Source organism: Oryza sativa, chromosome 3 (genome assembly GCF_034140825.1).
Source record: "Oryza sativa Japonica Group chromosome 3, ASM3414082v1".
Lineage (NCBI taxonomy): Eukaryota > Viridiplantae > Streptophyta > Magnoliopsida > Poales > Poaceae > Oryza > Oryza sativa.
The window spans coordinates 19692900-19708805 of record NC_089037.1 but is presented as its reverse complement, the minus strand read 5'-3'; the positions used below and the strand labels follow the sequence as shown (position 1 = coordinate 19708805).

Genomic DNA, 15906 nt, shown 5'->3' with positions numbered 1-15906 from the left:
ATGCACCCCGTCACCTTGTCCTCCATGGACCCCTTGAGAATTGTTGCCTTGATTTCCTAGAGAGCCATCGGTAGCACCTTTGATACTTGGCTGAGCCGAGCCGTCTGTAGCTTGTTTCCCATCTCCATCCTTAGAAGAACTGGTTCCAGGATCATCAGCAACAACTTTTCTTTTGTACTTCTGAACAAGTGTCCCCTTGCGGGTCTGCATGAATGAGTTCAAGAACTGATCCCGTGCTTGCTGCAACATTGCTTCAAACTCTTTCTTCTGCTCAGGTGTGAATTTTTTTGGATCGATCGGCACGACGTTTCCTTCATTGACGTCAGTCAATCCCAACTTCAGCATCTTTTCCTTAACATAGCCTGGGCTAGATGGTGGTGGTGGTGGTTTTTCAGCCATGAGGGAGGATTGTTGGCTGACTTCTTAGTTGTCCCACCAGGCGTGCCAAAAGCGTGTTGACAGAAAACACGAGGCCTGGGAGATCTGCTTAACTCCAGTGCAGGTCCAAAGCTCGCCTTCGGGTGTCTAGCGTTCCAGTTGATTTGATCCTGTAACCAACAAGAAGTAGAAGGAAAGAAATCACGGTTAAATCTATAAATGATAGCCGATCGGCTAGGTGCCGATGACATATCATTTATCTTTGAGCCGATGGCATATATGCATCGATTGGCAGCCATTAATAAATAAGAAGGGACTAAATCTACTCGATCGGCTGCAGATATTACCAATATATAATCTTTATATCGATATATACTTAAATCAAGTGATTGGGATAGATCGGTCGAAATGCCGAGATAGTATAAATCACTTAGATCGAAATATATATTAATAATGAGACTATATACATTCATAGCATAGCCGATCAGATAGATCTAGCATGTATCGGCTAATACTCCGATACCACTTTATATTAAGATATTAAAGCAAGTAGAATATACTAAACAACAGCTAATATACTTAAATGCAGCAAGATCTTAACGTAAAGGGCAGATTTAACATGTCAATCAAGCATATAAGATAAAAAGTAGTTAAATCAGGTAAGATCGGCTGAAACTCCGATGCTACCCTAATCAGCAACCGAGAAGCAGGCTAGAGATTGAGATTCTAATCACGACTCATAAGATCAAACTTAACTGATGCAGCTATAAGTATGAAAAGAAGGACAATATCTAGACAATCAAGCCGTTGGATGTGTCATCGAGTGGTAGATATCCTATATAATCTAAGTCAACATTGGGATTTAACTTAATCGGCTGCCTTCTATTGACGGACATTAGCCGATTGTAGGTTAGATATCAATATTGCCAGGGATTATGTAGGATATATGATAACTCGACGAATTACATAAACAAGATTAGAGTGTCATAAAGATGGAAGCACTAATCCCGAGAACGCAAGCCATCATAACAAGTTTTACCTCTTGTTGAAGATCGAAACCGATGCAGGTCAACCCGAAAGCAAGAACTCGTCGAAATAAAACTAAAGCAAAAAAGGGTGGCGATGCGCCGAGATTGTATTGAACGTGTGTTCTTAAAGTTACATAGGGCTCGGGGTCTATTTATACCCAAGAATTACAAGATATGTCCATACCAGACACGACTATTATCTCTAACAAACTCTAAGATACCATAAGTCTTTGCGGCAGACTTTTGCCCTAAGCATATCTCTAAGGAAATTACGTAAAACATCCTAACTAATAGATACAATTGCCTTCTCAGGACTCTATCCATGTGTGGCAATCATCTTGAAGCATATCGACTCAACCCAATGTTGTACATCAAGTCGTATTGCCGGAATCGGTTGTATCACCTAACCCAGTCTGATTCAGATTTAGCCGATTCTAGTCGTAGCCGATCTGGACTCCAGCCAATTCTTACTATGTTCCCGCAACAATCCTTATCTCCGACTCTGCTTCGATCCCATCTTCACCTCCGACGCTGATATTACCAAATTCAGTTGTTAACAGATGTCTAAACAGATGAAATAAATTCTAGAAAAATTATATTTATTCATGATAAATGACCTACTATTTGAATAAATTATTTCACTCATATACTCCTATACTGTTTAATGCATATTTTGGTGAGGGTAGGTTTTAGCCGATTAAGGATTATAATTAGCCTACTATTTGATTGGATTGACTGATTTATTTGAGGTATAAAATTTATGTATTAAATTGTGCCAAAATTACAGTGAGTTGTATGTATTAAGTAGAGGCTACATGAATTTTCTCATGATTCTATCTTGCACAAATTATTTTAGATAATTAGCAAGACTTATCTTTATATATGTGTTTTCCTCCTCATAAATGCATCTAGCTATTTATAAAAATTATATTTGGACTCCCTTGACCCAAGGTGATATTATTTAACACCATTTTCATGGCTTTATAATTATTTTCTCAAGAGTGGTTATAGGTTTGATTAGTGAAATTTTATCTTTTATTTATGCTAATGAAACCTAATATGCAATGCCAACCAAAAAATCGAAATGCACAAGAAAGACTCAAGTTAAAACATGTCTTATGCAAATATGCATGCTTACACTTGTGTTTGCATTTACGTTATAGGTTAAAGATGAAAAGGTTTTAATTTGTTCTCAAATTTTACTTAGTACAAGTTGGGTTGACCACACCTAAGTTAAAAATGGAACTTTTTGGCTCTCAAAAATAGAAAAGTTAGCTTCCAACTATTTTTAACAAGAATTCCTTAACCCTACAATTTGGGTATGTTACACCCTGACACAATACAACATCAGCCTATCAGCCAATCCGCTATCATTTACTAATTCTTGCTATTGTGGTTGCAGGATCAAATCCGCTGGCACGCCCTTGAACCCAAAGATTTGGACCTACACTTAAATTAAGCAAATCTTTCAGGTCACTGTGTTTTGCATCGAAGCCGAGGCAAATCAGTAGGGCGATGATGACACGATGGGAAGGCTGTGTTGACATGTGGCAGCAGCAGCGAGAAGCGGCGCCGGATGGAGACGGTGGAGGCTAGGCCGGAAGGTTTCGGCGACCTCGATTTAGCCTCTGGGATGGCGGTGTGGAGCTCGAGAGAGAGGCTCGATGGAAGGCCACAGAAGGACGACGCTAGAGGGGAAGAAGAAGGCATGGCCCAGAAAAGATGTGGTCACCCTGGTGCTAACGGCCGATGACAGCGTTGGCTCATTTTCTCCAAGCGATGGTAGGCAGCAGCAACAGCGCAGCGTGGCCAGGGTGTAGGTTTGGTCGTCGAACAAAGGGGAAATTTAGGAGGGGTGCAGCAACTATTTCTAGGGGAGAAGATGAGAGATGAACAGCCAAGAGATGGAGAGGTGGCTGAAGAAATTAGAGAAACGGTTCTGACAATTGAAGAGGAATCAATTTTTCGCATTGAGAGAAGGGGCATTGCGATAGACAGCATGGCTTTCATGGCGAGAAGCAGAAGCTGCTCAAGCAGGAGCACAACGTGCTTGCCATCTGTGGAGAGGTGGGGATGCGAAAGGTGGAGAGGTGACTGAAAAATGAATTCATCTCGTCAATTTGATTCAATTTTTGGCATTTAAAAGAGAGATTAATTGGGGATAGGAAGATATTGATAATGGTAGAGGATTATTTGAATATAAGGCAGTGTTTGATGGAGCGGAAGTGTCGTGACTAGGCCGTGTTTAGTTCCTTTTCAAAAATTCTTTTGAAGTATACGGACACACGTTTAAAGTATTAAACGTAAACTAATAACAAAATAAATTACAGATTCCGCCTATAAACTGCAAGACGAATCTATTAAGTCTAATTAATCCGTTATTAGTAAATGTTTACTATAGCACCATATTGTCAAATCATAACGTAATTAGGCTCAAAAGAATCGTCTTGCAATTTACATGCAAACTGTATATTGATTTTTTTTTCGTCTTCCATATTTAATGCTTTATGTATGTGTTCAAACATTTGATGTGATGGAATTTTTGAAAATTTAAAGGGAAGTAAACACAGTATAGCAGGAAGATGGAGAGCTTGGAGAGGAGGTCCCGCAATTTTGACAAATTGACCCTTTCAAAAAACTTATTTCTAAAATAAACCGTACCAAAAACTAATTTCACGAATAGGCCGTGACCTCAACGCCAATCCTAATGGCGCTAAGCTAAAACGTCTCAACGCCACTTCCGTTGGCGCTAACATCTTATCCGACGTGATATGCACTCAGCGCCATAGCGTATGGTGCTGACCTCCGTATACTTTAAATTTCGTGGAAGCTCCAAGACTAATGCAACTGTAGAATAGCCCAGTGGTAGTGTCACGGAGTAGTTAGCCAAGGCGCAAGAGTTTGATTCCTGTGTCCCACTCATTTTAATAATTTTTCTGTTGAATGTTGACGTGCTTTTTACAACTCATTTTATTTTTAAACTTGGAATTATAATTTAAGATCTCAAATTTGTTTATTCCAAATTCAACATAAAATAAATTTTATACACAAGTCACATTAATACAACCAGCATTAAGAAGTGTCCCACTCATTTTAATAATTTTTCTTTTGAATGTTGACGTGGTTTTTACTACTCATTTTATTTTTAAACTTGGAATTATAATTTAAGATCTCAAATTTGTTTATTCCAAATTCAACATAAAATAAATTTTATACACAAGTCACATTAATACAACCAGCATTAAGAAGGATAGGTATGAAAAAACAAGGAAAAAATACTAACATGGTTCGAACCAGGAACCTGAATGTTCAAACTGAAGGAGAACACCACCAGGCTAGGTTCACTTCTTTGTTCAATGTGGCCCATGCACATTTGAGTACTGACATCAGCCCAGCGCCCTGGATTTTTCACATTTTTGTCCATTTGGAAAACTTATTTCGCAAATAGACCTCTGGAAAAACTTATCCCATAAATGATCCTTTTTGGGGCGTCAGAGAGGCTGGCGCCGTCCAATCTCTGGCGCTGTCCCCCTGCCGATGTGGCGGGGCGATGTTGAGGTGGCTAGGAGAGCGCGCCAGAGAGGCTGGCGCCCCCCCCCCCCCCCCGATTTTTTTTATTTTCCTTTTATTTTTTTGATTTTTTTTCACGCTTAGGGACACATAAGAACCAACCATAGAAAAAATAAACTCAAATGGATGTAATATGTGACCTGTATAATTTTTCCTCTCCTCTCTCTCCGAACTAGTGCAGAGGAGAGAGATGTACAACTTTTTTATTTTTATTTTATTTTTTTGATATTTCTTTCACACTTAGGAACTCACAAGAACCAACCATATAAAAAATAAACTCAAACGGACGAAATATGTGGCTTGTGGAATTTTCCAAAGCTCTATCGAAAAACTTCTCTCCTCGAAAACACAATCTTGCAAGCGGAATTTGGAGTTTTTAATATCGCCGAACCCGGCAAAGCTGAGGAGAATCGGATGTAACTTTTTCTGTAGATGTCCATGGATATCTTATTTGCCTGATTCCGAGTCCGTATGAGAAAGTTACGCCTATTTTAATAAATGACATATTTTGTCCGTTTCGGTAGAGTTTTGGAAAATTTTACAAGTCACATATTTTGTCCGTTTGAGTTTATTTTTTATATGGTTGGTTCCTATGTTCTCCTAAGTGTGAAAAAATATCAAAAAAATGAAATAAAAAAAAATTGCATCTCTATGTATTGTTTAACTTATGGCTATCATTTCATGTGGTTATATTTTGAATTAGATTAAGTAATTTCATATAGTGATAGAGTGCATTATGTGTAACATGCTAATCAAAGGGTTTTACTAATGGAGTTATGGTCTAATTTTAGTGAAGGTGCAAAGTAGACTAAGTGGTATGCTAGCTATTTTCAGACTTAGCTAAGTGGTAGTTCGAGTTTCATTTTTTTTGGCTGGTTGTATCGTGTCCTAAGTGTGAAAAAACATCCGAAAAAATTCCAGAAAAATGACACCATTGCAACTCCGTACAGAGAAACAGGAATGGAGGCGAGGGGTGGGGGGGCAGCGCCAGCCATGCTGGCGCCCTCCTCCCATGTTGGCCCCCTCCTCCTGCCACGTCGGTTTGCGTGTGCCACGGTGATAGGAGGACGGCGCCAGCCACTCTGGCGCCCCCAAAAAGGACCATTTCTAGGATAAGTTTTTTCAGAGGTCTATTTGCGAAATAAGTTTTTCAAAAGGATCAAAATATGAAAAATCCAGCATCAGCGCCAATACACATGGCGCTGAGCTTCTGGTACCTGGTGGTTTCGTGAATCAAAGCGCCAACGGTGGTGGCGCTGAGACGTTCTACCTCAGCACCAATTCCGATGGCGCTGAGGTCACGGCCTATTTCTGAAATTAGTTTTTAGCACGGCTTATTCTTGAAATAAGTTTTTTTAAAATGGTCAATTTGTCAAAATTGCGGGGGTCATCATGAGAATACAGAAGGGTGGGGGAAGTTCACCGACAGTGAATTGAAATGCCTCCTGCTGCCCTGCAGTGCAGCTGCCAACAGGGCAGAACCCCACATGATGCTGCAGAAAGTACAATTCATGCACATCAAACAACATCTTTTCCAGGACAAACAGACTGTCATCTGGTTTAACCTGGCCCCGTTTAGTTTCCAAAAAGTTTTTCCCAAAAACATCACATCGAATCTTTAGACACATGCAATGTAAACTAAAAAGAAAAACTAATTAAACAGTTAGGGGGAAAATCGTGAGACGAATCTTTTGAGCCTAATTAGTCCATGATTAGCCATAAGTGCTACAGTAACCCACATGTGCTAATGACGGATTAATTAAGCTCAAAAGATTCGTCTGACGGTTTCCAGGCGAGTTATGAAATTAGTTTTTTCATTCGTGTCCGAAAACCCTTTCCGATATCCGGTCAAACATCCGATGTGATACCCAAAAATTTTCATTTCACTAACTAAACATATGCTACTACAGCCTAGGATTGCCAACTCGGTGTGTTGTTTTTATTATGCAGAAGTGAAAAAAGTTGGAAGCTAGAAGAAAGTTGAGAGTTTGAAAAAAAAAGTTAAAAGTTTACGTGTGTAGGAAATTTTTTGATGTGACATGATGTGATGGAAAGTTGGGAATTGGGGGAAAACTAAACACGGCCTAAGTAAGATTGTGTTTAGATGGTGGAAAAGTTGGGAAGTTAGGAGAAAGTTGGTAGTTTGAAAAAAAAAAGTTCGTAGTTTATGTATGTAGAAAAGTTTTCGATGTGATGTGATGTGATGTAAAGTTGGGAATTTGGGGGGGGACTAAACACAGCCTAAGTACACAAATAATTCTGACACTCCGATTCACACTTAATTGTACTACCTCCGTCCCAAAATAAGTGCAGTCGTGGATATTCGTGCCCAACGTTTGACCGTCCGTCTTATTTGAAAAATTTGTGAAAAATTTGAAAATATTTAGTCACACATAAAGTACTATTCATATTTTATCATCTAATAGCAATAAAAAATACTAATTATAAAAAAAATTGAATAAGATGAATGGTGAAATGTTGAACGTGAATAGTGCAAAACTGCATTTATTTTGGGACGATGGGAGTATTGATACGCTTGCTATGTTATGTGTTACGTATGTCGTATTGTACCCATTTATAGGCTGCCAAACGTAATTCGAGGGCTCATTCGGATCACCGGCTTTCCGGAGAAATTTTTAAAGAAAACCAGTTCCTAAGGATTTGTTATTGTATATGCATTCGGAGCATATGATTTACTCTATTCTATTCCTGACAATTGTTGTAGCTTTTTAGTACTTTTGAAAGAATTCCATAGAAAAAAAAATCCACTCTAACCTTACTTTTTATGCTGGCTACACGTAGAACCGAGGCAAGAAAGAAATAAATCAACTCAATTTGCCAATGGTTAATTTATTGTTCATTGGCCCACACATCACATGCTTGTACCGTCCAAGTACAGTAAATTAGATAATATAAATTATCACGTTACAGCTTTTAGTAATAATGAATAAAAATTCCTGAGTTTTTTCTTCACTATCCGAATGATTGTTTTTTCAGTTTTTTTTTCATGTTTTTTGATCCCCAGTTTCCGTTAATGCCAAAATTTGGTTGGCCCCGAAATCATCATCGGCCTAAAGTCAGTATCAGCTTCAGAGTCTTGAAATCGGTTCGGTCGATGGGCATTATCAATCAACAGCAATCGGAATTTTTATGGATTCGGTTAAGGAAATTAATCAATTAAAGGAAGGTTATCCAGAAGAGACCAAGATCAAGGAGGATGTGGCATGGTAATGTATCTATTAATTAGACAAAGTTAGTTAGTTTCTTTTATTTGTTATGAAAGTGTGTTTAGTATCCGATCAGGGCTTACGTTTTTTCTTTTATCTTAGGTAAGTTTGTGTCGTGTCCAATTAGTACTCGTATCGTCCCGAGGGTATAAATATGTACACCTGGTGTCATTGTAACTAATTAGGACTCATATCGGCCACTCTTTTTATTTTCGTCTTTCTCAACGAGTTCTTGTTTCGAGTTGGGATGCATTGACTTCGATCTCCGACGGCGAGCAAGGCTTGTTTATGGCTGTTTGTATTGGTGGGACTAATGTCTCAACGCTATAATCTTGTCGATGTAAACACCTAATCGAAGTCGATGTCTCAGTTTACCTGTACCAATCAGATGTTTTCTAGGGTTTTGTTGGTATCATTTAAATTGTTTTATCAATCCAGATTGGCTAAGGTATCCATCACCCGGAAAATCAGTTAAAGACTTGATTGTTTAGACTTTATTCTTCTTTTCATACTTAGTACTGCATCAATTGCATTTGACCTACTAAGTCGTGCTTAGAATCATAAAAACTAACATGTCTTTGATGCCGATGAGTTATCTGGACAGTGCATCGGTTTACGAGGATTACATACAAGTTGGTTTTAACCGATTGCAACAAATGTTTCATTGATTATCTAATCTTGTGGATTTAATGACATCGGAACACCAGCCGATGTATACCTAACCTTCAGATCAAGCAATTACTCTATTATATCATTATTGACCGATTGGTTTCTACTGGATTACATTATTGTTTTATTACATTATCATCAGCCGATTATCTTTATATCATTATTAACTCAAGTGCCAAAATCTACATTTGATATATAGCTGATTGCTCAAAATCCTATCGACATCGGCTGGTAGTGGCATTGCCTAGCATTGTTATATCGACTTAATAGCTAACGGCTCTTTGATCTTCAATTTACACATCTTATCGATTGCAGGATCAAACTGACTAGCACGCCTATATCTCATCAATATTTTGGACTTGCATTGGAGATAAGCAGATCTCCCAGGCCGCTGTATCTGTCGACTTAGTTTGCACCAACACAGATCTATCACTATCGGCCAAGCGCGAATTTTTCATCAACAGTTTCACACATACAATCTTAACAAATTTCTATGTTGTATTCCGAATAAACCCTTACGATCTAAACCTTCATGTAAATTCCTTGTCATTTGATGGCTAGAAGGATATAGAAGCACGGTTTTACCATTAATGTTCTTCCACCTATAATTCAGATCAAATATATTCATCCTCACAAAATTAATACCTTTTAATTTGATTATTATCTACATGATGCATGTTTGTGCAGGATTATGAACTGTTAATGCACAACAACCCATAATGATCTAGGTAGTGTATTACACATAATTGTGTGGCCTGGAACGCAACTACAAAATTAGCAGTAATTTAAACGAAATTAAATTTGGAACACGACAGCAGTATCTTCATCTCCAGGACCTCCTCACTATCCAGACTGTACAAATAGGTAAACCCCCACCTTACCAACATCATCTATGGGAATGAAACAGTTTGGTTTCAGAATTTTTGCATAAATACTAAGTGCCAACTGCTGTAAGATGTTATGATGCACAGGATTTCTGTCCAGGAGCACTATACATATTTTCCAAAATTCGGACAAATATAGAAAAACACGATGACAGGCGATATACGTTAAAGATAACATCTGAAACACCTTTTTTTTTGGGAGGAAAATTACTGTAGGAGAGTCCCGATACCATGAAATTCAGGGCGGTGAAGCTAGCAGTAGAACATGAGCCTCTTAACATTGTCTCTGAGCTTAGGTAGCGGCACAGTCTGCAACGGACTGACCCTGTACATAGTTGTATCTGACCTCTCAAGGTACAGCCTGCCTCTATATGCCGCGAGATGTGCGTAGTAAGCCGGTGGGACAAGAGAAACTGGCCTGGTGCACCGAGCAAATGTGTAGCAAAGATTGTGTATCAACTGCTGCACTTCGTCGGAACGGAAGTTATTCTCATCCCACAGAACATGATAATGAGTTGGCCGGCTCGTCCCCTTGGTGCCCCAGTGGCTGCACAGATAGAAATCAAATTCCCTTGGGTGTGTAATCACAGTGTCCACAACTGTTCCTGGTGGTATGTTCTGATCAGAGTAGTGTGACGAGCTGCCATTCCTCTCCCTGTGGAAGAGTCTAGTGTGATGCCTCTTCTGAACTACGATGAATGTGATCAAGGGTTTGTAACCCGGATACCTCGAACAAGTTGTGCGCACTGCATGCATCTCCTCCTTCAGCACCTTGTAGAACTGTGTCTCGCTCACACCATCTCTGAAGAATATGATTCTGCTTGGGAGCTTCCCCACTTCTTTTAGAAACTCTTCAAGCAGTTCACCAGCCATAACATCCAGTTGCTCAATGATTTCTTTCCGGTGTGTCTGTGATCTCATCCTGGAGATGTACTTATTTGCTGACGGCCAATTCATGCTTGCAACTACAGCAACCACTGATGGACTTGAATCATCAAGGGGATGCGGGTGTGTGACATCAGCACCCATGAACATCACCGGCTCCTCCGACAAAAATATTCTAGGAATTTGGCATGGAAAGCTGCTGTATAGGGCAATATTGCAGCCACCGAGTTTCGCATTGATCTTCAAAGCCAAATTCGTCAAGAATTGAGAGGTCAGCTTGCTCAAGTTGGAGTAAAGGCAACATTGTGTCACAACACCAATGGATGTTTCTGCAATTCGCTTCAGATCAGCATAGCCTTGGTGCCTCCTCTCCATGACACAGATTAGCAACTGCAAGTTGCCTGATGCAGCTTCTTGAATTTTCTTGAGCTTGCCCTCCAAAATTCCCACGTTATTGAGTAGTTGAATCCTCTCAAATATTGGGCTGATAATGGTCTTCTTGTTTAGCAGAATTCCTAGCTGCTCACACCGATTTGATAGCTGGTTCACAAACTTTGTAATGCAAAAGTGCTGCTCCGGGGTGCCACCAAAACTTATCAAGGCCCAACTCTTGATCTTGGAACCCTCTGCAACATGGCTATCCAGAAAGCTCCACTGTCGATCAAATCGGTCCGGTGTTATGTCCTTGATGCGCCCACTGCTGCCAAGCTTTAATTTTGGGGGCAAGAGAACCCTCCCAGAGAGTTTCGTCATGTGTTTCGACACTTGGAGACTAAACTGATCAGCATAAGTATCGCTGCAATAAAAAAAAGATAGCTACGCTTACATTTATGTGATTTCTATAGCTCAAAACTGCTGCAAAAGAAAATGACAAGAATGAAGAACCATACCTTCTTGCATGAAATGCACCTTTGACAACACCCTTTATGATTCCCTTTCTTTCACTCGGTCTTTCACAACCCATTTTCAGAATCTTAGAAGTTTGTTCATCAGACAGCTTGCCAAGAAACTTCTGGCCCTCACAAACTACACAAAGCTCCATTGGCACATAACATGGCTTGCTCCTGCCAATCTGCAAGCATGGAAGGTTCCTGAATTGTATATCATGGTTATAGTGCTCCTTGAAGTAATCCACCACCATAAGATCCTTCCCACTTCGGTCGCGAAACTTGAGGTTCTCTGTTGTCTCCTTAGTCAAGCTATGCACATGGTACCTTTGATTAGTCTCACGATGGCACACAAATACCCGGATATTTTTCAATGCTTTCTCCACCTCCCTGTGCTCCTCTTCTGCCAAAGCCCTTGTTTTCTTCTGTGGAAGGTCCTTCAAGAAGTCACAGCGCTTCTGCAAGTATGAAATTATGCCTGTGCTCTCGTGGAAAGCTGAGAGTGAGAGATCAACATTAAGGGCAAGGCCTTGCTTGGTTGGCCTCAATCTCTGAAAGAAACCTCTTAATCCAACAGCACCACCACCAATGTCCCTTGCTTCCCCCATGGAGCGTGCATACAGTGACCGACCCACAAGGATAGAACTTTCCATAGCACCTTCACGCAACACAACATCCAATGCATGGAGGTAATCTTGTGGAAGAGGGATGCCATCCTTGTCCTCGTTCAGATATTTGTTCAAGTCCTCACCACATAACTTCGAAACCAACCGGACATTCACTTTGAAAGTCTTGAGTTTCTGTTTGTCAAGCATGTGGCCAGTATCCTCTTTAACTACTGAACATCGTGCTAATGCAACTGGGAGGCTGACAAAGAACTCAACCCTGTCCTCCTGAAATCTAACAGGACTATATAAGTTCTTGCGGCCATCAAAGGCTGGTTGGGAACCTGAGAGAACACTTGGATTTTCTTCAACTAATTTTTTCTTGATCATTCTTGCTGTTTCTTTTGATGGACGCGGAGATATGTCAACATTGTAATGGAAAATCTTCTGGCCAGGATCAAACTGGACAAGGAAATGGTTTGCAGAAAGAGGGATCTCGGCCCCCTCAACACCACCCATGTCAGGTCTCCGTGCTATTGCATTATCCAGTGGTGCAACAGTAAACTTCTCATGGGTGTCTACATGATTTACCTCCTTTTCAGATGTTTTTCTTTCATTTGCGAAGAATATTTTCTCCTGAAGCGCCTTGCCATCTGTTAGCAAATCAATACCTTCATGTAAGGAGCCAGAAGAAGAAGAAATTTAAACAGTTTTACCGATGATTAAATCTAGAGAAAATTATAAATCAAAAGACAGGGTTAGAGGGAAATATCATTCAATAATAAATCAATAAGTAGAATAATATTTTCTATGGCATGCACAAACACCAAGATAGTGGTACATCATTGGTTAAAAAAAGGGAGTGCCTTCCTAAAAGATGGTCAGACCCTTCCTTGAGAGGGGAAGGGGTACTAACTTTCAAAAGAAAAGGTATCATCAATAATCACACAACATTGGCTGCCTCAGGCAAGTACAGTATGATAGCGACGGCACAAGATGAAACATAATAATCTCAGCAGGAATCCATAAAACCACAGCTTCCTAAGAAAACTTGCTGGCACTGAAGCATTGATCACAAAATACTGTTGCAAATCATCCTTCTATTACCATTATAATAACTGTTTGCTACTATACATTAACCACTTCTTGATATATATGGGCGTGTTTAGTTCCAACTTTTTTTCCAAACTCCAAACTTTCTTTAAACTTCCAACTTTTTTCAGCAACTAAACACACCCTATAAAGACATAATCGGAAGAAGAGAATAAAAAATGAGCTACAAGGCAAGGGTAAATGGATCAAGAATCCAACAAAAGCAACAGCAGCTAGTGTAGCATGGACCATGGAGTAGATGCTAGTAGGAGAGATGAACTAGTACTAGTAGTTATTGTGTTTGCACGCTGCTTTGTGAGGTGTTAAATGGGTGGCCGCAGCGCAATGCGGCGGGAAGTAACCAAGAAAAAGGAGCGCCTTCCTTACCCCGCGGGAGCGGCAGCAGCGCGGCGGTAATGGCATGCGGTGGCGGCTTTTTCGATGGCCTGTGCTTCCACATTGAGCCCCTCGGTGCCGCGTCGGCCGCCTTGGGTGGCTTGCCGTAGAACGTGGCGGCGGCGACCTTGGGGAGCAGGGGCAGCAGCGGCGGTGGCGGTGGCGGCTGCAGGTACAGCAGCACCGGCGGCGGCAGAGGCAGCGGCAGCGAGACCGCGCCGTTGATGTGTGCGTGGCCGGTGGCGCCGTTTATCGGCAGCGGCAGGAGCGCCGGGTAGGCCTGGATGATCGGGTGCTGCCTATACCCGCTGCTGCCCCCGCCCCTCCACCTCCTCCGCCCGTTCGCGCTGCCGCCGCCGCCGCCACCACCATTACCACCTGTACCTAATCCACCACCACCTCCGCCTGCGTTGTCCTCGTTCTTGGCCACCACCCCCTCCCGCTCCCCCTCCATGGCCGCGCGAGTCAGCGGTACACCGCTTTAACCTGTCCGTGCACAGCTTTTTGGTGGTAGTAGTAAGAGTATCAACACGCCATGGCAGCAACTTCTTGCTCTTGAGCGCCGTTTCTTGCCTGAGAGAGAGAGAGAGAGAGAAAGGGGGTTCTTGGATGGTTGGATGGTAGGGGGGCAAAAAGAAGGGAAGGGTGGAGGAGGCGGAATGGAGTAGTAGTACTACTTGAGTGTGGACTGAAGTGGGAGCGAGATGGGGTTGGTATTAATGGGAGTGGCAGACACAGGCACAGTCAGGAAGCAGAGAGAGAGAGAGAGAGAGCGCATCTGTTCATATGCTGTGTGCGCGCGCAAGGAAGGGAAGGTGGGGAAGGGAGCCAAAGGGGACGGGTCTGTTTGCATTGCAACAACTTGGAAGCAGAGAGTAGTAATAAGCGTGCGATGCAACGCTATCCATCCTCGCTGCTTCTGCTTTAAAAAGTTTCCTCCATTCTGCTGCTTCTGCTGCTGCCCTCCTGCACCGTGTTCCGAAATTCTCAATGTGGCAAGGGTGGATAATTTATGGCTGCAGTTAAGAGAGGCTCTCTCTGCGGCTCTACCCCCACCTCTTTCTTTGGTGCCTTCCTCTGTTCCCTCTCTCCCTCCCTCTCACAATATATATATATATATATATATATATATATATATATATATATATATATATATATATATATATATATATATATATATATATATATATATATATATATATATATATATATATATATATATATATATATATATATATATATATATATAGCAAAAGTACTCCCTCCGTCTCAATTGTAAGTTTTTTTTTATTATTTGACCACTCGTCTTATTTAAAAAATTTGTGCAAATATAAAAAACGAAAAGTTGTGCTTAAAGTACTTTGGATAATAAAGTAAGTAAAAAAATAAATAATAAATCCAAAATTTTTTGAATAAGACGAGTGGTCAAACAGTGTAAGCAAAAACTTAAAATCCTTTATATTATGAGACGGAGTGAGTAATACGTATAGGTAGGACCCATATATATATTGGTTTTAATTATTGTAATATTCACAATATATATACTCCCTCCATCTGAAAAAAATCAATCCTGGGTTTAAATCTGGACACAGTGCATGTCCAGATTCAAACCCAGTTTTGGATTTTTTTAGGACGGAGGAAGTAGGGCCGAGTTCAGTTCCAAACTTTTTCTTCAAACTTTTAGCTTTTCCATCACATCAAAACTTTTCTACACACACAAACTTCCAATTTTTCCATCACATCTATCCAATTTCAACCAAACTTCCAATTTTGACGTGAACTAAACACACCCTAGATAGCAAGTAATATTACGAGGAGAGAGCTAGTAAAGAAAAATAGTAACATATTTTATTCTGTATAGGCAACCCATATGCTTATGGGTGGCTTTTGCTATTTCCTTGCTATTGACTAGTTCCACAATATTATTAGGTGGCTGAATGAAATATTGTATTGCTTATGGACTAGTTTTATACTACTGGCCTGTTTAGATCCTCCGACAAAATTTTACACACTGTCACATCGAATGTTTGGACACATGCATAGAATATTAAATATAAACGAAAAAATAACTAATTACACATATTGCGTGTAAATTGCGAGACGAATCTTTTAAGCCTAATTACGCCATGATTTGACAATGTGGTGCTACAGTAAACATTTTCTAATGACGGATTAATTAGGCTTAATAAATTCATCTCGCGGTTTGCAGGCGGATTCTGTAATTTGTTTTGTTAGACTACGTTTAATACTTCAAATATGTGTCCGTATATTTGATGTGACACACC

At 40.5% G+C, this 15906-nt stretch overlaps 1 protein-coding gene and 1 long non-coding RNA gene across 2 annotated transcripts; one reads left to right on the top strand and one right to left on the bottom strand.

Annotated features, from left to right (window-relative positions):
* The first annotated feature begins 3212 nt into the window (after positions 1-3212).
* On the top strand, positions 3213-8583 carry LOC136355836 (uncharacterized). The gene is made up of 2 exons (XR_010740326.1): positions 3213-3496; positions 8002-8583. It is a non-coding gene; the product is annotated as an uncharacterized lncRNA (long non-coding RNA).
* Positions 8584-9646: 1063 nt separating this feature from the next.
* LOC4333232 (protein argonaute 7-like) lies at positions 9647-14417 on the bottom strand. The gene is made up of 3 exons (NM_001418339.1): positions 13613-14417; positions 11532-12786; positions 9647-11437 (listed from the first exon to the last, which is right to left on the bottom strand). The coding sequence occupies exons 1-3, from the start codon at positions 14073-14075 to the stop codon at positions 10009-10011; spliced, it is 3147 nt and encodes a 1048-aa protein (NP_001405268.1). The 5' UTR covers positions 14076-14417; the 3' UTR covers positions 9647-10008.
* Between the last annotated feature and the right edge of the window lie 1489 nt (positions 14418-15906).